The sequence below is a fragment of the Symphodus melops genome (assembly GCF_947650265.1).
Source record: "Symphodus melops genome assembly, chromosome: 4".
Classification (NCBI taxonomy): domain Eukaryota; kingdom Metazoa; phylum Chordata; class Actinopteri; order Labriformes; family Labridae; genus Symphodus; species Symphodus melops.
In genome coordinates this window covers 10,089,735-10,117,243 of record NC_136694.1, presented here as the reverse complement: position 1 = coordinate 10,117,243, position 27,509 = coordinate 10,089,735, and the positions used below count along the sequence as shown (strand labels likewise).

At 40.6% G+C, this 27,509-nt stretch overlaps 1 protein-coding gene across 2 annotated transcripts in view; it reads right to left on the bottom strand.

The window, feature by feature from the left end:
- cdh4 (cadherin 4, type 1, R-cadherin (retinal)) overlaps positions 1-27,157 on the bottom strand; it is a 193,983-nt gene extending 166,826 nt beyond the window's left edge. For both annotated transcript variants that reach the window (XM_079340972.1, XM_079340973.1), the window contains exons 1-2: positions 26,928-27,157; positions 25,713-25,824 (exon numbers count right to left, since the gene is read on the bottom strand). In XM_079340972.1, coding sequence (XP_079197098.1) covers positions 25,713-25,824; positions 26,928-26,981 — 166 coding nt within the window. In that variant the 5' untranslated portion in view covers positions 26,982-27,157. The remainder of the gene's footprint in view (positions 1-25,712; positions 25,825-26,927) is intronic.
- Positions 27,158-27,509: the final 352 nt, after the last annotated feature.

The following is a 27,509-nucleotide window of genomic DNA, read 5'->3' as shown; positions in this document are numbered from 1 at the left end:
TGTGGCTTGAATGAAACTAGTGTCATTACCGGGCTTTGCTTTAGAAAAGCCATCAGATCAAGAGGAAGGTGGGAGCTAGGAGCCATTATCCATTTGTTAATTGTGTCGGGAAGTCATTACTCATCCACCTCTGACCTTACAGGTCTATACAGAGCTTTACTGTCAGTCAAGGAGTTGATACATCCATTCAAATAATAAGTCCTATTTCTTTCAGATCAGCATCTCTAATTATAAATGTTCCCTCTTTTCTCTTAACAACTGACCTTACTACGTTCACGTCTTAAAGGGCCAGTGCACCCGTTTTACTTCTTAAGTTAAATTCACTCAGCATGAGGAGAAATACTCAGTCTGTGAAAACACGAGTGGTCAGGGAGGATTTCTTTCAGCTCAGATACACTTAAATTGCCTTTCTTTGCTTCACTCTACTCTTACTGATCTTTCCCTCTGCAAGACTAGGAGAACACAAACAACAGTGTTAATGACAATGAACAAATAAAGCATCCTGAGCTTAAACTCGGAACAGCTACCTTTGTTTATAACGCCTGAGCTAATGAACAATCTTTTGCAGCTAATCCCCATCCCCTTAACACTATTTGTCTTACTTTTATATTTCCTCTTTCTTCCCCAGGGGACAGCCTACTCAAAAAGGGCTGACGCCTTTGTTCATGCTGCACTTCTTTATAAATACAAATAAGGTGTCCTTAGGCATCAGAGGGGCACTTGAGTGGAAACCTTTCTCACGCCCTTACACATATTTATGTAAATGCCACACACACACATACAGCTGAAGCTCATCAGAGATGCAAAGTAAGTTTAATGGCAGCGGATGATCCCATTTTACATCTCCACAACATACATTGGTGTGTTGTGTTTTTTTTTTTTTTTTGAATGGCGGCTGATTTAAAAAAAAACATGAGTGTGAGAATCGTTCATCACACTGTGAGCTGCTTTATCACACAACATAAATATTAGATTAGACGCATTAAAGTGTGCGATATTTGTTTGGCATTCCCGTTGCTTTTAGGTTTCCCCGTCATTCCCATTTGGAACATCAGTAGCTAAGTCTGAGGGCACCTGGATGGGAACCAGAGGGTTGTCTGTTCAAGTCCCAGTGCAGAACGGTATGGTAACTAGAGAGGTGCTAGTACACTTCCTGAGCACTGCCGAGGTGCCCTTAAGCAAGGCACTGGACCCCGAACTGCAAGGGTGCTCCATCATGTTCAGACCCCTACTAAGACAACTCTTATAGTGCAACATTAGTCCCCCCTCGTGGGATGATCTCTTCATTTGTTCATGTTTCTGATCCTTTTTGGTGACTCTCCTGAGTTAATGAGTCAAATCTAAACTCTAATAAAGTTTCTCTACAACTTTAAGCAACAAATTGTGTTCCTGAGCCTTTACATCACCTATGAGAGGATGTGATAGTGAGAGTTACATTGTGGGCAGAGGAGACCTGCAGTGGGGGAACAGGTGCTAGAGGGTAATTACAAACACAGCAAGCTTTTAATTATGCTCTCTAGTATGAACTGTTAATGAATGTGAACCTCGTGCAAATAGCGATGAGTTCCCACTGTGTCTTCACACATGTGCAATCAGCCGTTCTCTCTCTCTTTCTTTCTTACAAACACATGCACGCATATGAGCGCGCACACACACTCATCCAAAGTGTCTAAGAGAGGGAATGGCAGGAGAAAGGTCCAACGCAGTGGTTCTTCATGGCTGTGAGTTCACATATACTCTTCTCTCAATCACGTCTTTTTTTCCCCCTCAACATTAAGAAGACAAACAGAGACAGTTGGAAACTGTCCTGGCTCAGCCTGGGCTCTCTCACCAGGTGTCATCAAAGGAGTCACTGCAGTGCAATTGAAAAGAGGCTTTAAGGAGTTTCATATTGCAGAACAGTTCAACAAAAAAGCCTGCCTGTTGCTCATGGTCCACAGATTTTTTTTTTTTTTTTCAAAGCCTGACTCTGCCGTTTGAGGGCTTGGTCAGTCCCCTTCGTTTGTGGCTGTCTTTTTTGTCCCCAGCTCCCCTCTATGGTGTGTAATCCCTGTAACCTCACATCCTTTCAGCTCACCTCCAAGCATGATCCTGCCGACACAGATGGAAACACTGATAATTGATTCACCATGAAATCCCTCATGCAATGTCTGTAATCTTTTCCTTCTCTGCCATGCTGTTTTGCGTACGGTTGTTTACTTAGTGTGTGGGCTATTGTCAGCTGGCATGTGTTTTTCATATGAATGGGAGATAAATTATTGTTAAAGCTATTCAGCCTAAGCTCCTCTTTCTGAGAGAAAAAATCAGCAGCAGTGGAGAGGCTGTGTAGACGATGCAGTGGCTGCACGTCTCTTCTGCATGCTGTTTTTTTTTCTCTCTCTCTTTGGCGATGCTGCCTTGCTGCGTTACATTCTGCCCCTCTGTCTTCTTCCCTGTTCTGCTATCTCAGTGCTCCACTTTCCCTTGCTGTCCTCATGTCATCTCTGTCGCCTAGATCTGTGATGTTGTAAAAAAAAAAAAAAAAAAAAAAAAAAGACCAGCCAAGCCAAGCGGCAGACTTTAAGGCTTTTCTAAGGCACACAAATAGGCTGCAAATCGGATTAGGGCGGAGGAAAGGGAGCCTTTTCTCTTTTGAAAATCCATTTTGTGATAGGGTGGACATTGTATGTACAATGACAGGCAGGACATACACTTGTCTCAAACTGTGGAAGTGTGACAAGCAAAGAGGGTGCCTCAAATCTGCATATAAGACAAAGGTTTCCTATGAATGCAACACTGGAAGATGCTGCATTTGATGTTTGCACCAAGGAATCTCCCAGACTCTTTGTGGTCTGCTATTATTATCCAAAAGAAAGACACAAACAGAGGGAGAGAGTCTGTGAATGTTCAGGGTAAGTGAAAACATCGCAGCATAATACTCACACAAGAGTGGTGTGCAGTACTGAAAAATAACTTTGAATAAAACTTTGAATAATCACAATTCGAAGTCAATTTTGATTTATTTGACGATTTCCATTTAAAGGGGCAGTACATAAATATCTACTGAAAGAAATGATCAAATACTTTACTATCCAATCAGACATTAAGGAAAGAGGCTGTGGTGAAGTGTTGGTTTCTCTAAAAACAATGCAGCAGCAAGTATGTTGGAATGGCCTATATTTGTGTTGACCAGAGAAGTTGGGTGGGTTTTAGGGCACACGGTCATTTTGGACGCCCCATGATGTGAAACCAGTTATCACAGCAAACCAACAGGTGTTGCAATGATGTAACAGGCAAGTAAACCAGTTCAAATATAACTATCTGACATAAAAAGTCTTGGCATTTTTTCCAAAAACCTCGACAACCAGGAACGTGATAAAACTAGGATAAATATTGGCTATGTGGGGCGCTGGTAGCGCAGCGGAAGTGCGCACGTCCCCATGTATCGAGGCTATAGTCCTGACGTGGGCCCGTGGCTCTGTCTACTTTCCTCCTTCTATAATAAAGGCAAAATGCCAAAAAAAAAAAAAAAAATACATAAATGAAATATTGGCTATGCTTCTTTACAACCTAAAACATTTCCAGCATTGCCATAGATTAACAGAATGCAAAACATGTATTGTTTAAGTGAGAAAAAAAAATTAGGCAGTCATACATTATAGCATAACCCAAACGTTCCAGAAACAGAAGGTGCATGATAGTTTGGTTTCGTCATACGTTTTATTATTGAGCAGGATTGTGTATGTGCAATTGACTGAAAACAAACTGCCCCAGTTTATGTTAAAACGTCTGTGAATAAAGGAGGTAAAAGGCACTGAGCAACAAGTATTTTAGACTTTGCTTGCACAGAAAACATTTGTCTGCAGGATCCATTAATCACATCTCTGCTTATTAAGAAATATCCAGAATAGAATGAGATCAATGAGACCGTTCTCTAATTAAAAAACCTCATAAAGCGTGTTCAATCACCAGGCGTCGCCCATGTTACCACAGCTTGTGGCATGTTCGTGTTTGTCTCTTGGTTGTACAATACATGTGACTTGGTGGCCTGCTGAGAAGCACAGTTTCCCTAAAGACAGACACAGGAGGGTATGAATAGACCCCTGTGGACTCTATTTCTAGTGTTCTTTATTGTTTCAGGCTATCCATGTGCCATGAATGTCTTTCTGTGCGAACGGAAAAGAGAAAAAAGCACAAAATCAGCCTTTGAAGCACAACTCACAGGCGCAATACAGCCCAGTACCACTATGGTATTTCTATTCTGTGTGTAGGGAGAAGACAGAAGCCTGCATTCAGTGTGTTACATAAAATGTAATTATGGTATTTCACAATGAATTGTGCTTAATAAAATGTCAGTGTCCCAGAGAACAAGGATACTACAGATAATCTCAGTGCAAAACAGGAAGCTTGTGAATGGTCAAAACTTTCCAGTTCAGCCGGTTGATATTTTGCTTGCCGGCTGAGATGCTTCAGTGCTCGGCTGAAGCTGAGCAGGCTCCAGTTGATAATCATCTGCTTTGTGGAGGGAAGCAGGGGGGAGATGGAGCAGATGGCACTAGTTTTATTTTGCCGCGGATGCGTTCTCTGAATAAGGAACGCTCTGCTGAATGTCAAGCTCTGTGAGAGAGGAGAGACAAATTGAAGCCCTCCTGCACCACAGTCCTCATAAGGGAAGGGTTATTGTTGGGAATGTGTGTGCTCCCCTTTCAGAGCGATGGCCGAGTTTTGCTCATTCAGCAATGCGTCCAGCTTGGGGATGGACCAGTCAAGCGGGAATTTCATGACCTCCTGTGCTCACGTTTACTCTCTCCTACCCCCTCACCAACCTGTGAGGTCATACTGTTGTTCCAGAAAATAACCAGGAAAAAATCACAACTCCAATTTAATTAAAGACCAGTGATTTATTGTTTCAGCTACAAATGGCTTTCCCCTCAAAAGGTATTGATATTCCACTCAGGGTAGTGCTGTGATGTGACACTTCCTTAAAAGGTGGTAGAAACGAACACACCTTGTATGTACACTGAGAATGACTTCTGCCGTTTAATCATGTAAAATCCAACCCTTTCTTAACAGAATGTAACACTGCTTCAGTGGTCTGAATGTCACATTATATGGCATTTCACTGAGCAACCATAATGAGAAACCAGAGGGAATTCATGCAATGTAGTAATACAAGCAGAAGAAATGAAATTCTTTTTAAACACAGTCAACCTTAAAAGGCTGCCTGTGAAATACTCACTGTAATGGAGTGAGTTCATGCAGGGAAAAGGCAAGTAAAGGGAAAGGTCAAATGGTATCAGTTAAAAAATATGATATAGAGCAGAGAGACGTACGGGAAGTATGCAGATGGAGAGAAGGATTGGAGGTAAACCCATAGTGTATAAACATGGATGAAGTCTCAGCGATGGCACCCATTGGTTTCCAAAGCCCAACAATCACTCTCCACATTGTAAAGGCTGTCTCCACCTAACTTTTGGTCAATATTGTAACAGGCACACAAGTATGGCTGAGTTGGGCTTTGTGGCACGTGTCAGACAATGCTTATTATCCATAGTTATGATGGACTCTAAGGCTAAGTAACATCAAAATATATAAGAAATTTAAAAAAAAAACAAACAAACAAACAAACACCCTGTGTACAGTATGTACCAAAAAAGAAATGAGCTTTTGATACCAGATCATTTTTTCTGCCAGGTAATAAACTACAGAAATGGGGATGCCTTGACTTCTGTAGCCAGCCCAAAGTGGCCTCAAGGAAATGAAGTTTTTTTGCTCTTCCACATTGGCTCCAACTTTCATAACACCAGAGGATGTTGCTTGAGTAAAGACAGAGACAGAAATGACCCTGTTTTCTTGATCTTTTTGTTTGTTAATCTCTATTTGCTGCATCTCACAATAGGTTGTGACCTTCAACTCTCCAACTCTGCAGTCTTACATGAAAGTCCCCAATCGTGCATTCTCATTGTATCCCCAAACGTCACAGTAATCTGATGAGCGAGCCGGTCATTCCACTCAAACATCCCTCTGAGATCTCGCTGTTATCGTCTGTTATCAATGGAGCCCTCTGTGTAAATGGAAGCAGACCGCAGTGCAGTTTGGATCTCATTTCAAACATGTAGCAATCAAACTGAGGTAGCTGAGGCAGTTCCATCTTTTGTAATGACACTGAAAGAGCCCAATCAATATTATCTGATTTAGAGGGTTTCATAAACTGTATAGACAATGCAAACACTTAATGCTTTCCCACATCACACAATATGTGATTTTTGCAGCACTGTGCTGATTCATACATATGTAGACGGGCCATCTGAGGAGCAGGCTGCCACCCCCTGCCCGTGTGCCTTCTTTCTGTGCTGGACATGCACACTGGCACTGGCCAGTATAAATGATTGAGTTGGACGTTAGGAGAAAAGCTTTTGCCAAGAGGCCACAGCATCCATGTTAATGTGCTGACGGAGCCTATTCTAAATAAGTGTGAATAAAAGGGCTTTTACTTTGAGTGCTACATCTAAAGCAACGTAACTTACAGTACATTGCTTATTTCTTAATCAAACTGTAGTAGAAATTCAATTAATTAGACGTTCACTATTTAGCTTTTTGACGTCAGCGATCCCTGGCAAATGAATGATGTCGTGTGAGGCTTTTCTCACGCATCTTATGTGCAAACTGTTTGTTTGTTTTGTAAGTCTGTAGTCTCCTGAAGCCCATCTGAGCTCAATCACTCGGATGAGCATGATGGAGAGGCCTGTCACAGCTCACTGTTGTGGCCTTCATTCAGTAAAACAAATAAAATAAGCAGAACCATCACAGGAAGGTTCAACATAAGCTAGACAAGAGACCACACCAAAGAGCATTCAGAGAGAGGGCTGAATAATGAGGAGGGGGATAAATGTCAAATAGCTAGGCATTAAGAAAAATGATGTGGGAAGGATAGAGCAAGGCAAATGTATACAGAGAGGAGCCTTTGAGACAGACTGGATCGGAGGCGGACCTACAGGAGGCAGCAGGCACATCGCTGATGTCTGCCTGAGTTAGGCCAGCGCAGCTCTTCCTCCTGTTTCCTCTCGACAGCATGTCATCAGTGCAGCCCTCCCCTGTTTGGACCCTGCTGCGGATGCTGCAGTGCAAGGCCATGTGATGAAAGGGAGGAGCCCTGTGAGATATTAAGAGCAACTTCCCTCACAGATGCTTGATATTCTATTATGTCAGAGAACATTAGCACTTAAAGAGCCTGAATAATACTTTTTTTTTTCTGACAATGATGTCGGCCTTGTAACATGAGTTCCGCAGCACTCAGCTCCGCTTGGTTGGATTTGAAACAGCTGCATTTACGAGACTACATATGACAACGCAGCATTGCTCTTCCCCCCGACATAACATAGCCGAAGGAGGCCATTATACAGCACTGTCAGCACTTGACCTCCCCCAAGTGCTTCAAATAGACATGAGTGGGTAGCTCTGAGGTGAGGCTCCCCTGGGAGGCCCCTACCAGACCCCAGGCCCTGCGCTCAGCACCGTCAGATACAGCACCAAGCTAACACATCAAACTTCCTCCTGAGGTTCAGCTCTACCTCATACTGAACAAGTAGGGGAGATGATGGCTCCACACTGGAGGTAAGACTGGTCATACAGAGGGAGAGGTCGAAGGTCCACTTTGTACCAACAGGGTAATTCAGCACTCATGTGAATTACATTCCTCAGCTATAACGCAGAGCAGAGAACATTTCAGATTTCTGTGGAATAAGGAACCTTCCTTTTAAAAGGCTAATCTTTTTTTTCCTTTCATTTTAACAAGAACCTTTTATTTTTTTCTCATTCTATAAATAACAAGATCAGTTCAAAGTGCAATGAGAGAAGAGTGTTGGATATAGACCTCAGAGAAGATGAAATTGGCTGATTTAAATAATTCAGGTGGGTTTTATTGGTATGGAGAACAGCATGACTCTTCCATTATCAAGCACAGTAGATGGTATTGTATTAATACTCCGAGGATTTGAATACTTTGTGTTCTAGAAGTTGGCAGAAATAACATTAATGTGCAGTAGCAGGATTGGACTCATACACACACACTTAAAAAGCTTTCAAATGTTGAAGTAAAACTTTTGTTATTTTACAAAAAAAACCCTCCATTAGTGTCTAGGTATTGTGTATTTTCCTCTAAATCATCAAAGAAAATATCGTATTTTGAAGGGATGTAACGATTCACTCAACTCACGATACGATTCACAATAATGAGTTCACATTCATAAGATTCTCTCACAGTTTATTTTAAGAGAATCTGGAGGTGATTGGAGCTTCTCATTGTGCTGTTGATTAAATGCTGCCTCATCTTGGTTGTGCTATTTTTTAAGTTCCCTGTCTTGTTGTTATGTTTGCGAACAGTTTTTGTCTTTCATTTTCTGTCTTGGGAAGCCAAAATGCTTCCACTGCCATGATAACGTCAACCTCCTCTGCTCTACAGCTGCTGAGGTACTACTGCAATTCATTTGTCAGAGGACCGATTCGAACCTTGACACCTTTGAATCAATTTTTAACTGCCTTATGATTAATCTTTTCATCCCTAGTATTTTGTCATCCAATATTTTGTAATTTAAAAAAAAAAAAACATCACGATTACCATTAAAAACATTATCTGCACTTTAAACTTTACCTGGGTAATAGTTAAACAATTCTGATGACATCCCTCTAACGTATATGACTGGAGTTGCTGGTTTGTCATAGTGGTGGACACCCAGTGTTATCACATGAAAGTGGATAGCTGAAATAACCATTTTTCCGGTTATATCCTGTACTTCTCGTCTCTTGGCAGCCATGTTCTTTATAGGCGCTGGACAGAAGTTTCCTTTTTCTTCTGTTGTATGGGAGGAAGTCCTTGACTCGTTGCCTTTTTGATCCCTCTGAAACTTGGTTTCATGGGTTCAAATCCAAGAGAAAGCAATTTTTGCTTGATGTTTCTGTGTATTCCTCTAAGCCTTTCAAATTTGACTTTTGATCTTGCATTTAAAAGGGGACTTTTTGATCAGGATTTTTACAGGTTAAAATTCCTTGCTTTAGGAATAAAATTGTATCTGCATTTTATTTGCTTGCTATACAGCATAGGATTGAATGTGTATGTATCAGCCAATACAGTAACTAAAAAGGCTAATTAAGCCACAGGGGCATTTTTTGTTTTCGTGTTAAAGATGCATTTGCACTGTTTATTTATGTTCCTGCACAGTTCATTGCACTCTTACAGTAAAACTGACAACGGCTCCTCAATGATCGTAAATCTGCTGTCTGTGCCTGTGTGGCAGTATTTACAGGGAAAGTGTGTACAACACATCGCAATTCATGTGCATTTATTAGCCCTGAGGGGTCCATTCATTAACCGATTCAGATCTGATACAAAGCACTCAAAACCATGTCATCAGGCGGTGCTGCACCCCTGGAGGTAACATTAGAAGTATCCTGCTGTAATCTAACTGCCCTCCTGCTGGATCCTCCATCACTTCAGTGTTAGTGTTGCTGGAGTCTCGGACCACACACTTAACTCCTCATCATTGGATGAAAGGCAGTGTGGGAAAAAAAAGCTGTATGGTTGGTTCAGACAGCAGGAATGGAGGCGTCATCTCATTTACCATGATTTACATTTCATCCGTGTACTATTTGCAACAGTCACACGGCGCTGCAGTCATATGTGGGCTGTTAGCTATTCATTAAGGTGCCATGTTTGATATGTGCTCTGCTACTAATGATCCCAGGCAGGGTGTTATAAATACATAATGATGTTTACTATTAGATTGGTAAGATTTTCTCATTAAAACTTCACAATAAAACCAAGGTTATTGCCCTTAAAGGTTCATATTTATGTTTAAGCATGGCTTAAAGATGGAAACATATCTGTCAAGGGAAAATTGTAACATTTAACTGTATACATCAACAAGTAGAAGCAGCTTGATAATTCTGACAGACACATTGACAATGAGAGCTAATGTCAACCTGCCATGAAGGGCTCCATGAGAGTGAATGGAGGTTTAGCTCATCTGCAGTGTGTCGCAGTCTCACACACTGGCAGGGCTCCAGAGCTCCGCTTGCTTATTCATCTCTTTCACTCACAGCCAACATAGTCTGACACACACACACACACACACAGATAGATTTGGCCCCTTCTCAGCCACCAGAACAATACCATTTGATTTATACAATGTCATTAATCTAAAACAAACCAAAATTCCAAGGCGTCATATGATTGCCACCCGAACAAATTGTGCTAATTGACGTTTCAAAATCATTCTCTTCAGGGAGATAAGCACACCACAATGGACAATCAAAGTGTATTAGAATAACATCACCACACAATTCAACGTCCATCAGGCTGATTCCCAAAAGTGCACTTTTGGAGAGAACAGACTAAACTTGACATCCTAAAGACAATGTTCATCCATGAGAGTAAATTATGCATACAAATGTGCCACAGGTTTGAGAATTGCTATGTAGATTTGCCAGTTAGGTGTTTCAGGGTGCGGAGGAAGTAAATAAATAATCCTGTTTAATAATTCATTGAAATTCATGTTGCTTTGCCTCCAGCCTTGAGAGTATTTAGAATGCAGCCTGCTCAGGGCCCTGCTTCTGACTCTTGGTAGTGTGTGGTAAAAATTATTGAAAAGGAGGGGAAGTTCAAGCAAGCGTGCACACACACATGTACACATCTACTCGCAAAAACACATATAGCATGTATGATATTTTCTATAAAGAAGTAAAAAGGACACACACTGTCAACTTCATATCCAGTGTTTGCTCCATTTCTCCCTGGAACGACAGATACAATCTCCAGAGTGTGAAGAGAAGTTCACACAGAGCTTCAGGCTGCTGAATACACTGACGCTCAGAAAGATGGCAGGCAGGCACACTGAGTACAACAAATTGAATCTAAAAGTCTTCTCAAGGAAGAAGATTGGAAGAAAATAATGAAAAAAAAAAAGAGGAGAGGTGATGAGCATAGAGGAGAAGAGCTGAAACAAGACTCAAGGCTAGTGATCCATGTGTGACCCATTCCTGGTGATGTCTTGATAGAATAACACCAGCAAATACAATGTTCTTACTCTATCAATCAGTGAATGTGTGTGTGTGTGCGTGCGTGCGTGCGTGCGTGCGTGTATGTGTGTGTGTGTGTGTGTGTGTGTGTGTGTGTGTGTGTGTGTGTGTGTGTGTGTGAGTGTGTGTGTGTGCGCGAGTGCGGGTGTGTGTGGGTGCGGGCGTGTGTGTGTGTGTGTGTGTGTGTGTGTGTGTGTGTGTGTGTGTGTGCGCGAGTGCGGGTGTGTGTGGGTGCGGGCGTGTGTGTGTATAGTAGATTCAAACTGTCATGTAACATATTGTCTGCATATCTGTACCAATCCAGATCTTGTTGAATACAGTCAAAATGTTGTTACAAGTGGAATGTGGCTTCTGCATGTTAAATATGTGAATGACTGCAGGGGGGCTGATGATTAACAGAATAGTGTGAATCTACGGTCTTCAAGCACAGTACGGCTTACATTTTGGCGCTGCTAGTTTTTGTTATTGCCTACAAACAAGATAGATTCTTTTGCATTTTCCTCTCCGTTGGCAGCTGGAAAAATGAATTTTAAGATGTGATTAAATGAAAATGAAAAATGCAAGCTGTGAATTTGGATGGAAGTGCAACTACTGTACAGGGATCTCATGTAGTATATACAAATGATGACATATTTTTTGTGGCTTAGTGAACCCAAGCTGCCTTAATCACATTTATAACTCTCGTAAAAACTGAAGAAGTACCTAAAAAATTCACATTACATCATTACATTGGCGATAAAGTCTCACCTTTCAGCAACAGGTTCATTTAATTATCTTTGTATTTAAATAGTGGCTTACACTTTACAGTTTTGTCAAGGAACCTGTTGCAACAGAGTGTACTGTTACAGATACACCGTTGCACAATGTTGAACAAATGGATCACAGACATTCAAATCTCAGACCCCCAAACCAGACTGAATACAGGCAATGAAAGGGAAGAGTACTGAAAAGTAGACGGGTGAAACACAATAATAGAGAAATACAAAAGCATTAGAGGCTTCAAACTCTCCATACAGAGTCTCAATGAAAATGAAGTATGAAAAAAAAACACTGAACAAGACTGCAATGTTAAAAATCAATCTCTCAGCAACAGACATGCAGGTCAATGTTGTAAGAGACTGTAACTATTCCTGTTTTTAATTCAAGTTCCCCTGCTGACCAAAAAGTCTTCATCTAGTCCAAAGGAATACTCAGGCAGAGAAATTTCAGATTTGACATACAGAAAACGAACAGGCATCAGTTTAAACATGAGACTCAAGAAGGCAGATTTAGTAGAAGATACAAGTCATAAAAGAACAAGTAGCTGAAGCTTCATATTGAAAAAAGCTAAAATTGTATTCCACTGACAAATTCTAAGTTAATTACAGCCGTATACCAATCAGCATTTAAGAAACAAGATGAACATAAGAATAAAAGAACAATTAAGAATACAAAAACACAGTATTGTTAATAAATGACAATATTGTTGTAAAGTCCAGACAATTATTCAATTTATTCAGGATAATTTGATATTATGCTACATATAGTAGCAGCAATTCTAACAAGCCATTGCCTATAGTAGTTAAGCTAGCTGGAGAGACATACAGCCCCCTTAGCAGAAATAAAATGTTTTAACTGATGAACACAGAGTAGAGCTTATCTGTCAACTTATCAACTGATTATATTTTTAATCCATTAATCGCAATCATTTGTCATACTATTAACATTGAGTGGAGGTTTAAATTTTAGTATTTACAGGGGAAAAAATGTCATGGTTTAGCAACCTACATGACATGTCAAGTTGCTCATCAAGGTTTGTTTTTCCTCTAATACAAACGTATTGTACTGATAACTAAAGCGAATTGCATATTAAATAGCGTTACTGAATAAAAGCAATCAAGTCTCGAAGATGTTTTTTTTTTACTTATTAATGTACCGCACCAATGTTATAAGCAGAATACTTAAATTAATCCTCTTGCCTGAAGCACAAAAGGCTCAGTAATTAAATGCAAAACATGTAAAAGATATTCATGTAACTTGAAAACTCCCCCACTCGCCGTATTTGAAGACAGTGCAGCAACAGGGTGTTTGCATTTCAGGTGTTTATGCATTGTTGTACTGCCGCCATGGAAGGACAGTTTGACTGCACACAGTTTGCACTTATTGGTTTTCGCTAATTTCTTTTAAAGAAATGTTTCCAATCTTGGGAAGCCCTGGATCGTCTATTTTGTGCCTTCCGCTTTTATTCATATGAACTTCTTCTTCTCCGTTTCTGTGAATAATGTAAACAGTGGTTGCAATTCCAAGTACAGATACGTTTTTACCAGCATTTGATTTTACCAGTAATAAAAACAATATTATGACGCGTTGATGCTTGAATTCCTTCGTTGACTCATTTTTAAAGTCGAAGTAATTGATTATGTCAACTAATAGTTGCAGCCCCAGAAAAGAGTGAACTGTGAATACAAATAAAGATAATATAGCTGTTTAAATTCCCTTAACTGTTGATGGCTAGTGAGCTAGTATGCAATGCTAAAATCAAATATAAGCTAACAAAGCAACAACACAGACGAGACATAGGATTAATTGAAAAGGTAATGGTAAGCCATCTGATTAGGCTTAGAATAGGCACAGAAAGAATAGAAATATGTGTCAAAGAACCTCACATGGGCCCTAAGAAAACTGTCAAAAATGACCCTCGACCAAGAATAATCTTAATTTTATGCAGGATTCCAATAACCCTTTTTTCTTTAAATGGACTAACAATGAACAAAACATTTCTAACACTACAGCAGTACCAGAGAGAATAGCATGGATATGAACACCGTACACACTAAATATCTCAGTGTCTTGAACATGTTTAATGCGTTTGTGTTCTTTAGTTTAAGGCAATTTGTTACTCTTTGTACACTGTCATGCAGCTAGCTATGTTTATCACATATATGCCTTTCCTTAAGTTCAGGCCTTCTTCCAACTCCTTCTTGCATTTCATCTGCCATGCTGCAGGGCCTGAAGGTGGAAGAGGGGATTGTATTGTTGCCAACAACCAGCCTAGCTCGACAATAATGAGCTCTTCAGGCCCTGAACTTGACCGAGGCATGCAAAGTTATCTTATCTTAAAAATAACAGACAAACCAACGATGCAGTCAAGGCATCAAGTGGCGTTACAGTGAGTTCAAATAATCTCGGTAGAGCGTAACAAAAATGCTAATCAGGCTGTGAATCACAACTAGAAATCAGGAAATCCACCAAATAGCTATGGCTGGTGGATGTTTATTCATGACAGGTGAGTTATGCACATAAGGTCAATCCCTGCAGGGAAACAGAGCTTATAAAATCAGGACGTTTAACTCTCAGCTCCATAATGATGCTTTAAGAGCGCTGTTCAAAGCTTTCCATGTCCTCTGGTAAGAATGCCGATGAGTTGATTTAATATGACTTCTGCATGATCAGTATATTAGCTCTGGGCTGGAAATCAAAAAGGCTACATGTTCAACAACAGACATGCAGTGTATGCAAATAAAGACACAGAGACAAGTAAGAGCCAAATTACAGAACTGTCTAATATCATTTATTCATCTCTTCATTCAGCTGACACTGTTTAGCCTTTGTGATAGCTTGGCTAACAAAGCTATACATTTAACGCTGCATTTAAAAAGGTGCATGGAAGTAACAGCCATAATTCACTTTACCACAGGCCTGTGGTGGCTATAATCATGATGACACTTTAATATGGCTGCATCCGTTTTCCTTTCACACAAGCTAAATTGCTGTTTATGGCAATAAGACAGCTTCTATTCCCAGAGGCCATAGTTAGTTTGACTGACTCTTATTGTCTTACTGCCGGATTGTGGTGCAGAGCACAAACACTGTCACCAACACGCCACACTCCTCCCCTCTCTCTGTTGCTTCTCAGAGCTATTATTTTTATCTGAAAACCTATACGAGGCTACAGAGAAAGGAGACGTGAGAAAGAAATGGAGTGGGAAAGAGAGGCAAAGAGAGAGACAGAGAGGAAAACTGTGATTCTTCTGAAGCTCTGATCGATGCAGCCAGCGTGTCTGCTTTGCACGCTGCCAGCAAAAAGGAGGGTTCTATTGATTTGCTCCTATATTTCAATCACAAAAAGGGGGTTCTCCACCCCTGATTTTCCTCTTTACTTCTATAAATTTCCACTCTCTCACTAAACAAATACCAGAATGCCAAACTTAAACATATTTGAAAAACACACAAAAAAAACATGTGTTTGTGTGTGCAACTGGGACATTTCTGGCATTGCAATGATGTTTTATGTGGGTTTCTGACTGTTGCCAGCCAATGGCTGTTAGGTTCTCTTGGGTATTTTCTTTTTGCCTTGGTCTACATAACTCACAAATGTGTCAAGAGGTAAGCGAGCAGTACAAAAGGAACCATACGATTTAGAAAAAAATGTTTTTCAAGGCAATTAAACGGTGTGAGTGTTCTAAGGCACTGTGCAGAAATACATCGGTCTGCAGGTGGATTATTGTAATGTAGAAGAAACCCATTGGGGGTCAGAGTTGAGAGTATAATGGCACGTTTAACATTTGTTCAGGCACCTACAGGGGCCTCTATAGCTGCTGTAATTAATTCACCTCTGGAGGAAGGGTTGAAATGTGTCTCAGTGTGTGTATGTGGGCAAGCACTGCATGTGACCTGCTCCTGTGTCAGTCCAGCTCTGCTTACAAATCAGGCAAGTGAGTGTTTATGTTTGGTGTCTTGTTTATAGAGGAATTGATTAATAAGGGAATCAGTGAGAGCGTTATGAGCTTCTTTAGGTTGTCAGACAGACAGAGCTGAGATAATGTGTTGGTGGAAAGAAAGCAAATGAAAGAATAAAAAACACGAAGAGAGTAATTTCTTCGCTGACATCATGTCTGCCGATGAACTAAAATAGGAGAAGAAATGGATTAAGTTGTATTACAATTCCACAGCAGATATCCTCTGTTTATTCTGGTCAGCAAAGCATATTTGCAGATTTGTCGGCCTCCCACAGACAAATCTGCATCACAACAGGACAGAGCATGCCTCCGTATTGGGATTTCCAAATCAGCAATCTGAGTCTAAGCCAGAGTGAGCTCTTTCAAACAGACTGTCTGTAGAAAGTAGAAGTGACTTCCTTCTTCAGCAGTAACAACATTATTTTCTGACAAAGCAATGTCAATGTTTACAACCTAACACCAACCACAGTTGTTTAGCGATGCACCAACACAGCATGATTATTACTTAACAACAATATTTAAAGCAAGCAATTTCTCTAAATGCTGATTGGAAATCCTCATGCTAGAAAATACATTCAAACACAAACAGGGATATCTATAGATGAAGTGCTGTTTATGAAAATGAAAATGCTGAGTTGGTGCGTTTTAAATCAAATGAGCTGAGAAGAGCTACACAACAAATAGTTCCCAGCAGTTGGCATCCACAGGTCACCATGCATGAGCAAGTAAGCCTGCATGCAGCCAGTCCTCTTTTCAGATCAAAATAGACAGCAAATTGATACAATCAAATTCAAAAAACGTCCCAACCACAGGAGATGCAATTTCCCCTTTTTTTCCATGATGGAGTCAGGATTTGTGTTTCTATTTTCTTTTATGCTGCCATCGTTTCCCAAACTGTTTCCTTTATGTGCCTCAGAGCCCAGTGAAAAATGGCAGAGATGCTGTATATCTTTCAACTCCAAGGCTAATCTGCAGCACAAATAAGCACAAACACACACACACACACACACACACAGTTGATGTGCTGTGTACGTCAATCTAGTTGCACTCATCCATTTGCTATTTAAAACCAGAGACTGCAGCAACGATGAACGAAATAAGCTCCAACAGTTCTTTGCTAATGATTTTTTAACAGTAAAAGGTGAAAGAACAATTTGAATGTGGGTAACAATGTGAATCTTTTGAGATGGAGATCAATTTAAAGCCTCACGCTCCTATTAACATCCTTATGCAGTTTAATCTGCTGAAGCCAAGCAGCAGAGTCGCTTGAGAGCTAACTGTCATACAAGGGTGTGGGATGCAATCAAGGGTGTAAATATTCTAATTTTTAACGGAAATCGTGAGAGAGGTGAAAGCCTTCTGTTGTTTTTACTTCAAGTGTTAATTAATCTATTTAAGTGATTATATTTGAGATATTTTCAAATGCTGTTTAAAAATTTAAAAATCTGTTTTTCATTTACTTCATTTAATTCAAACATCTTAGTCCGATCACTGTCCACTGACATCTTCTCTGGCACCACAGTTCTGTTTACATCTGTTTCAACAATCTACTGCATGTCTGTTTACATCATATACGTCTGCTTTCATCTGTTTACATGCCAGTCCTTCCACATCTCACTCTGTCAGTGTCCCCTGAATCTAACTCTGTGACTTGTGTTTTTTAACTGTGTTTTTAACTGGTACTAACATCTAGACACTTTACTCTCTGCTGTTCTTTGTATCTAACTCTGTGATTGTATTCAAACTTATACTAACACCCTTGACACTTATTCTTCTTTGACGCTCTATTCTTTATTGGTTAAATGTTTTAATATAGTTGCACTGTTGTTCATTTACTGCTCTGTGTGCCCTTGAATTGCCCCCCGGGGACAAATAAAGTTTGAATTGAATTGAATTGAATTGAAACTGTATCTGTTCAACTACCATGTAGTGCAGTTGACATTTGTTTAAAACGTTTTTATTTCAAACAGTGTTGTTAAATCTTCAATGTCCCAATGTAAAAAAAAAATGTGTTAGTCAAATTGTTATTTCACACATAACAGAAATCCCTTTTTGTGATTGATAAGTTTACCACTTTACCTCTCTCTCTCTCTCTCTCTCTCTCTCTCTCTCTCTCTCTCTTTCTCTCTCTCTCTCTCTCTCTCTCTCTCCCTCTTCCCTCTTCCCTCTCCTTTGCTTACTAATGAGCCATGAGATTGACAGCTGGATTACTGGGTTGGTTTGTAATCCTTTAATTTCTCCATTTAAAATAATCACCCTCTGGATGGAGCGCTGCCTACAAACACAAGCTCAGACAAACACACAAAAAACCCACACAATGCACAAACTATGCTGTTTTAAATGTATATAAATATATATATATATATATATATATATATATATATTGAAAAAAAAATGTGTGATTACATATTAAACAAAAATGAACAAGAGAAAAAGGTTCAAACAATAGAGGACAGACACCCTGATCAAATATAGATTCCAGGCTGAAAAATCCAAAGGACAAGTGAAGCACAAGCCGTTTTCTGGCGAGAGCCCTTTTTGATAATAAAGTTTGGAGAACAAAGGCATCTTGACTGTGTAGTCTTTTAATTAAGGCGATAGAATAGCAAAAGCCCTGTGGCTTCAGAAATGACTGTACAGTACAATACAGCGTGGCCCTCTGGAGATGCATTTAGCTGCAGCTTAGAAGGATCTATGTGTTGAGTCGAGCTGAACGTAAATCATTTTGATTGGCCCATGTTTTTCATCTCCTCCAGTGCTGCAGTGTGAGAGTATGAGTGTCGGAGAACATGTGAGGTCAGGTGGCAACACAAGGTCAAAGTCCTTGGTCATAATTCATCAATAAGGTGAGAAGCTGTATGTCCTTTTGAATCCATGACTCAGGAATGAGGAGCAAGTAGACGAGGACAACAAAGAGAGACAGCCTAGAAAAAGAGCAGCAAGGACAGTGAGATATTCTCATAGATTCTTAAAGCTCAGCATTGAGTTAATACATACTGGAATCGATAAAGAAAGCATAAATTCTTTGGAAAAGAATTATACAGTATTTCAAGTCTGGTTAAAATACATAGACTACTCCAACACACGTCGATATGACATATTGAAGTTGATGTGAATGGCATGGCATGCGTCTCAAGTGCACCAGAGATAGTTCACTCAGGTGATGATCAAGAATGCTTCAATAAGTGTGATCTCCAGTGAGGGAAAGTGATCCATTACTGAGGAACACATTTAAGTATTGGGATTACTGTGCTTACAGAGAGGGTTGAGTCAAATTGCTGACCGCCTTTCAAATTGCAACCTTTCTAGACTTGAAATTCAGGGGGTTTGGTTTGTTTACCGTTTTAATAGGAGATTGATCAAAGGTCATAATAGTTTATCGTGATCTTGTTTTTATACCTCTCTCTCTCCTTTTGTCCTCAGCTCATCTCTTTCTTCATGTCCAGACAAGGACACCAATAAGCTGAATCCACTCAAACTGCCTGAGTGGACTCAGATCCACACTGGCGTGATAATAACATGCACAGAAGAACCACATGATGATGCTGGATAGACGAAGAAAAAAAACGGGTCTTTCCCAGGAGGAATAAAGGCTGTTATGACCCACAGCCAATCAGGACTTGAAAAAAATTTAACCTGATTTTTTTCAACAGGCGAGGTCTGCAGTGAGCACTTGAGTTTTTTTCTTTTCCAGGGTTACTATAGTTCAAGCCCTTTCATTTTCTGTTACTTTGAATAACAATTATCTACCAAATAATCCACCTAAATGACACTGTTGAGCGCATTGTCCTGACACTAAAAACAAGGAGGATAACATGCAATAGAATAATTAGAGCGAAGGAAACAGTACTTTAATACTAAGGTCCTGATTTGTATTCAGATGCATGTAAATCCTGCAAGCCTAGAGGTAGGAGGGGAAGCTTTGTAATGAACTGGTGGATTCTAGGTTACACTTACAGCTAGAAGTTGAAACAGAGGTCTCTCAGTGGGAGAATTGTTCATTTCGCCCTGTAATAAGAAAAAAGCCAATATCCACCTAACCAAGGCCACTGATCGTTAGGATGCACAGAGAAGCAAAGCACTAAGACACATTGATTCTGAAGGAATATGCTCAATTAAAAAAGGTTTTCAATAACGAATGCAAATAGTATTCAGAGAATACAAGGTCATTAATGTTGTAAGTGGTGTTCATTTCTTAGAAAGAAGCTTTTTGCTACTTTGATTGCATATGAAAAGATGAGTCAGGAAGGTTAAGCTGTAATTTGGAGGTTTCAAAGAAACAAGAAAAAAACACCACCTTAAACTTTGTCCATGAATATATTCTAAATGTGCCCTTGTCTCAACTCCAGGAATACAGTTGCAGTAAGTCTCCACTTCCTCATCCAACACAGACTCCTTCTTATCCATTAATCCTAAGGACTCGCTTTATGGCTTACACCATCAAAAGTGCCTCGATTCTTCTTCTTCTTTTCCTATAATCACTTCATGATTTAACCCTCAGCCAGCGCTTGCAAATGCAGTCTGGGGTCTGATAATATCACAGTTTGCTCCGTTTGAAGGTCAGAATTCAGGGCACAATTAGCTCACCTCGATCTACTGCATAATCTCACACAGTAGAGTGCAAACAGAGACTTTGCACTTTCAAAATGCAGCAGGGTGTCAGGTGCTATGGGTTTGGCTTCTCACCATGTGAAAGCCTGGAGGTTACGATGAATAATGCCATGTCTCCCAGTGGGCACCAGAGGGGGGAAGCATTGAAACTATCTGTGTTGTAATGAAACTCTGTGAGAGCATATGCCATGACCCAGCGACCAACCCTCAGTCTAGAGCTAATACCAGTACACAGTGAGATCAGCACACACGACCTAATAAAATTCACATGGAAGCCCTGACAAGAGGCAATGATATTTCCGCTGACAGTCACTTTCCCATCTATCAAAACCTCTTTTTACTTACTACCTGCACTGAGGAAATGACTACAAAACAGGATGAAAAGCATTGTGCCGTGGCATGTACTATATCTTGGGTGGCTTGCTTGATGGAATTGGCTCGGCATGTATGTCATGTTACAGGGAGTTTGAGGGATATAGGAGCGTTGCCTGGGTTTGGTAAGAAGGCAGGCGAGATAAAGAGAAATGATGTGGCTCATCTTCTGCACCTGTATTCTATCAGCTCGCCACAGACTGCAGGTCCTGGCTGCACAGATGAAAGACTCTCTAGAGGACAAGAGAGACGTTCGTGAGTCAGAAGGAAAATGGCATCCAGCTTATCAAATGCCTGGAAACGTAATCCCAACTCAATACTCCTCAGTTCTTGCGTCTGGACGAACTTATGAAAGCTCTGTCACTTTGGATAGCAGGTTAGAAGTCAGAAGTTTTCTCCGCAGCACAGCAAACGCCAAGCTGGCTGTTTCAAAGCAGATATGGCTCCTCGCCAGATTTTCCTGCTGTCGTCTAATTGGGGTCATGTTACAAGTCATTTTGGATGTGTAACTTCTAGAGATGGAATTTAACAATGGGAAGTCTACCCTAAATGCATATTCCTGATGGAGGCAGGATCCTCTTTTAATTAATCTTTTACATTTAAGGAGAGTGTGTGTGTGTTGTCTTTTTTCCCTGCATACACTGCAGCGGTTGTAAAATGCAAATTAAAAGCCCTGAGATGATAGAGGGAAAGACGCTGTATTGTAAATTATTTTTAGCAAGCTCATCTGCTGTGATTCAGGAGACAACACAGTACAAAGATTGAAAAAGGCTTTTCTCTTTGAAAGGGCCAGCGTGGACTGATGGTGGTGAAGCCCAGGCATTACGAAAAGAGATAGTTTGCTTGGTTAAGAAATCTGCATCTCTTACTTCACTCTTTGCAAGATAACTTTAATTCACATCATTATTTTGTATCTTATAAAATGAGAACAAAGTGGCCTTCTGTTGCTTTTTCTTAAGCCCTGAAGAGAAGAAAATTGTTTTTTTTTTCCTCCATGAACAGTGTTTCTGCGATCCAATAAATTGTTCAAAGTCCTTTTCTCTGTCACAAAATCTTGGCAAAATATGCAATCAGACAGGAGTCTAGATCAATCACAGCAGTCTTATTCATTGTCTTCCAGCAGTGGTGAGGGGCAAAGGGTGAAACTCATCATTGCTGTCTTTTCAAATAAGCACTGACAGTGACTTAAAGAGACACTATCCTGACTGAACTGTATTTCAAATCAATTCCTTTTGTGCCAGGGCTTCATCTCCTTGTCCGTGTTCGGAGGTGTCTGTTCCGGTTCTTGGAGCAAGGTGATGGTTTACACAGCGATGTGCAATCACTGGAATATTTCTTTTCATGGCTTATCTGCCCACAGCGGTAATCTGCACGGACCTCGATTCGAGCCTAGGCTGCCCGCTTGCCTCTGTGTTCTAACCTCCCCCTCCAATCCCAATCCAGCTCCCAGACAAACATCTCCATGGGAGCATGCAGTGATTTATTCAGAACAACTTAGTGGCAGAGAAATGTGTCAGTTAGTTAAACAAAGGTCCTTTATTGTAAACCACAAAGCCATAACAGCGTCTTTAACCTATAAAGCCAGCCAAGAATGACCAAAGGGGGAAATGAATGATGCAATTTAAATCTGACCTTTGGAGTCTTGACCAGAAACTCACTTTTCCTTCAGTTTTAATGTATAGAAGGGCTAAGCACCTTGCTTTTTAAAAAAAAAACAAAAAAAAACGTTTTCCTACCTCCAGGAAGTGGCTTTGATTTCTTATTAATGAGACTTCTTCTCTGTGCAGAGGAAAACAGAAACCTCCAACCCTCACATGGATTAGAGCAGAGTCCCAAATTAGGAGCCTTTTGTTTAGGGTCTCCACCCACAATGTGTCACAAAATAAATGTAAATAATCAAAATGAGCTGGATATACAAAACATGTTATTATTTGTTTTGTTATTTTTTCTTGGTTCATCTAGAATCTAGACATAGTCTAAAGTGCAGGGGTAAGGGGTTAGGGTTAGAAAACTGATGTGTGAAATGGCTGTGTGCCCATTGGTGTAATTTCAGTCAAACTACTTTTTCGACAGCCCTAACTATTTCCACAAGATAGAGAAAAGAAAAGAATTCAAACTTAAGTGACAGGAAAAAGTATAAGATTCATGACGGTTGATGTTTGAATTTAAATGAGGCGATCACAATGGCAGGGGCAGATTGTTAAAGACTCTACACACAATCAACAACGCATTTCAATCAGCCCAATCCAGGTAACCTGCCAAAAAGGCGGGAACCATTAAATAAAATGTCGTCATAGGATTGAAAGCCATATATAAGGTATGTGGTTTCTGTAAAATAAGAGGAGGTGCCCGACAGGTTGGTGAAGAAGTATATTTAACTACAACATGCACAGTTTGTATACAACATACACACCACCACATGCTCCTCTCTCATGTCCTCCCATCTCTCTATTGCCTACTGTTGGTGGGCTCTTGCAATCATACGTCAAAGTGTCTTTGAGCAAGAAGCTGAAACCCAAATCGCTCCTGAGCTTCTATATTAGAGTTTGAATTTGATGTGAATATGTGAATGTGACGTACAGTGTAAAAGTGGTTTGAGTGGTCAGAAAACTAACGTAGTGCTCCAGTCCAAATCCATACGTGGATAACACAATATTCCAAATGTTTTGAAGTAAAACTACAGAAATATATTGGCTCTCCAGTTTGATACCTTGTTGAAGAGTAGCTTTTTTACTTTAAATCACAAACGTAATGTGTGTTAGCGCTGTTAGGCTCAACAATCAGATCGATCAATATGTTGCCCAGCAACAGTAAACACAAACTGTTGTGTGCAGTGTACAGATTCTACTTATTTCAATCATTTTAGTATTTAAAACATTATTATGTCCTTTGCAAAGTGGATCAAGAAAAAGCAGTAATAGAGTCTTGCAGGAAGGTGCATATCAACCACGGGTTTACAGCTACAACAACAGCTTTCTATCAAGTCAGATTGGTGATAATGAATTTGCCATCAGAATGATCCTTCAGTCACTTCTCACACTTACTGTATCTTAGCAGAATAAAACAGAGGAAAAACAACTCCTCCCTCTACCTCAGCATGGAAATGGTGCATATGGTTCAGCGCCTGGAAACGGAGGCCTGCTTTACACTGCACCTGCTTGGCCACAGCATTCAGTTCTTTCCCCATCGCTCACTGTCCGTCTCTCCAGGGAGACGCCAGCCCCGGCCCACAGCGGCCCAGCAACCCCCTATAGCCAGCGCATGTTCATCCCAGACCCTCCCTCATCTCATGCCCGGCACATTCATTTTCTGTAAAGTGACAGTTTCAGGTTATACATATTGTGGTGTTAGTATAAAAGGCTTCCTCCCACTTTGTGGATAGAAAACAGAGCCTGAGTAAGGCTCGCCCCAGCACATTTATCATCATGCGAGGGCTTAAGCTGCTGCAGCACATATCCCTTTGAGTGGCCAGTTGGGAGGACAGTGCTCCTCTTAGATTGATTTTCACAAAGACAAACAAATGCAAGCTTGATGCTGCAGGCAAAGGTAATTGGGGATCAAAGCAGGGACTGGTGTTGTACATAAGCTATATGAAATTGATGCATTTAAGCTTTGCTGACATCGTATTTTGTATTGAATGTCAGCCGCTTACATGTACACCGGGACAGGTCCAGTTTGTACAATAAACCCCCAAGATACATGTGCATGTAGTACACACAAATAGTGAAAAGGAAGGAACATATTTTATCTGTCTAAACCCATCATCTCTGTTAGCAATGGCTCGGTCAGTTATGATGCCTCAGCCCATTTCCAAACAGACAGAAACCTTGAGCCCCTGAGCCCCCTCAGGCACATCTGCACCCCACTGACTGGCTGCACTGTCCTTGTTGGCCTCCTAAATAACAAAATAACCTCCAGAATAATTCAATTGTCTTGCTAGCAGCAAGAACAGTGCTCAAACAGTCGTTAAAAGGAGGATACCAGTTCCTCCCGGCAAAAAGCATTTCACATAACAACAGGCAAATATTTGTCTACAAAGCAAAGTGCCAGGGGAGAGCTAAGCATATTGTACAGAGTTATAGAGATGTTCCATTTAAGTGTGAGGTAGGACAGAAATATAGGGATGTTTGTTACAACCTTAACAACCAAGCAGCAATTCTAAACCACCACCATCAACTTTTGTAGCAGAAATCCAAAGTGTCTACACAAATCTGTAGTAGGCCAAAGCACGCATAATCCTAATAAGCAGATAATTATGGTAATTTCTTCACATTATATGTGTAATCAAATGGTTAATGACAAAGTCTAAGGCATATCAAGCAAGGAACTCGAAAAGCTAAATCAGCTGATTTTATTTCATTGTAGCCACAGAGTGAGTCCACCTGCCAATGCAAGACCCACAGAAGAAACCACAGCATCATTTCAGATGGCAGAAGATGAACCTCAGTAGACAGAGTACATTTTCTACACTGAAAATAAATGGAGCGGTGAAAAAAAGAATTGAATTCCTCTGAAAAAGGGAAGGAATAAGAGATCTGGAAAATGTATTACAATGAACACTCAAAATAAATTGAAAGTTTTGGGCTTGCAGCTGCAAACACGTGGGGAAGCAACAGGCCATTTAAATGATTTTGCCTTCTGCTTAGTCAATTCTTTTACTGAAAACAGTGTAATAAACAGAAACAGTGTTCATTGATCAGTGAAACTGTATTAAATGACAACTTCTGTACAAATGAGAATGCAACGCAATCCTGCAGTCATGTGTCTTTTTTTCACTTCTCCGATTTCTGTTCAACATAAAAAAAAAATGGAGATCCACTAAAGATAGTATGTGCCCCTTATCACACGTTTACGTGTACTGTACCCACACGCTCTTTATTTCTCACTAGAGAGAATTCGGAGCAAAGAGGAGAAAATATCATCAGTGTAGTAAATGACGTCCAGCAGGGACAAACTTACCTTTGAGAATGCTCTGACCGTGCAGTATGTCTCTCGGGACAATCACTGTGTAGAAATTCTGGGAGAAGCCGGGTCTGCACGGGACTTTGAGGGGCTGACCTGCCTTACTCCCCTAAGGAATAAAACAGGACAGCCTGTGAAGCATAGGCAAACTGACTTGTGGGCATGGGGTCATAAGTCTTTTCAGACTGGTATTGAACCTCAGTCTCTCAGGCTACACTGAGTGGTTGGCCACAGATAATAACATGCGGCATAAAATCACAGTCTTTATCCACATCTGAGGCTTCATAGCCCTGTGTTTAAGGCTCATACTAAACAACTGGTCAATGAAGTACCTTAATGACTGCAGCGATTAATATAGTAATTACTACTGTAACTAATTATTTTAATCATCTTTATTTAATGTGAATGAAATCAAAACCATGACATGTGTAGTTATAAATCCATAATAAATATGCTGACTATGGCAGACATAAATGCTGCTGACTGGACTAAGCACATCAAAGTGTGTGCATGTGCGAGAAACACATGCACACACCAAAGAAAGGGAGAAGTGCTTTTAAATACATCCCCTATAGTTGCAGGAACAGAGCCTGTACGGAATGCACCTGCAAAGATGCTCCTCATTCGTCACCTCAGTTTATTGTTTCGTTAAGAAAACATACTGAGAAAGGGGAGTTCCATGTCTGCACGTTATGAAAATTCAACAAAAGAGCTGCTGCATATCCGAAATATAGGCTACATTTACAAAATAATTTGCCAAAGTTTGAAAATAGTGCTAAGTAACTCATCTGAATTTCTAAATTCACACTTCCTGAAAAGAATCAATTAACCCAACAGCTACTTATTGAGAACAGCAGTGCGTAAACGAAGTTGATCGCAGGGAACAGAAGAAAAAAGCCCGTTCACAAACCGCTGTCCTCTGCAATAATGCACTGCAGTTCGTTACGGCAAGAGCCTGAAGAGGCTTACTGATAGAGTTGTAAGAGACTTTTAACAGCAGTGACAAAAACATATTTTTGACCTTAAATGTCGCCGTATTAACTCGATTACACAAATCATATTGCCTTTAGCGCAGCGCTGCAGGGGGGCAGTGAGCCTCCATCAGCCACTTTCAGAAGCTCAGGCATCCCAACGTTATAAGCACTGTACGGCAGTGCAGCACTTTCATACTCCAGTTAGCCGAAAAGACATGCAGAAATGAACTCATCTTACCAAGGATGCGCCCACGAGTAAGGTGCACGCCAGGATGACGCAGCCAACGTTCATCTTTGCAAAAAACGCCTGTTAGAAAAGAAGATGAAGAAAGGAGTCTTCTTCGCCAAAACAGCTCAGTAATTCCCGACGCTCTGCTTCTTCTCCTCGGGTGCTGAGTAAGAGATCGTCCTTACTTGTCTGGCGCACAAGTGCCGCTGAGACAGAGATGCTGCGCTCCGTCCAGAGGAAGCCGGTGCCCATTGGATGACACCGTCACTACAACCCCTCCTACCGCACGGCGGAGCAGCCACAGGACAGAGTATCTTCGCTTCAGATGGCTCTCTACGATCACAGGCGGTGCTCATATTGGGATCTATGAAAAGAGAAAAAAAATGCATTTTCCAGGCTATTTAGATTCATATTTTAACTTCAAATGGAGCAAAGTCAGGTCCAGCAGTGTGAGTGACAACCAACCATCCGAGTACTTTCATGTGTCCATCAACCAACTGGAGTCTATTTCACACCCCAGTTCCCCCCTCGGCTACTGATCCGCGGTATAAGAGCGCCAGGACCTGCAGTTATTAGCTTTTATTAAAGCCG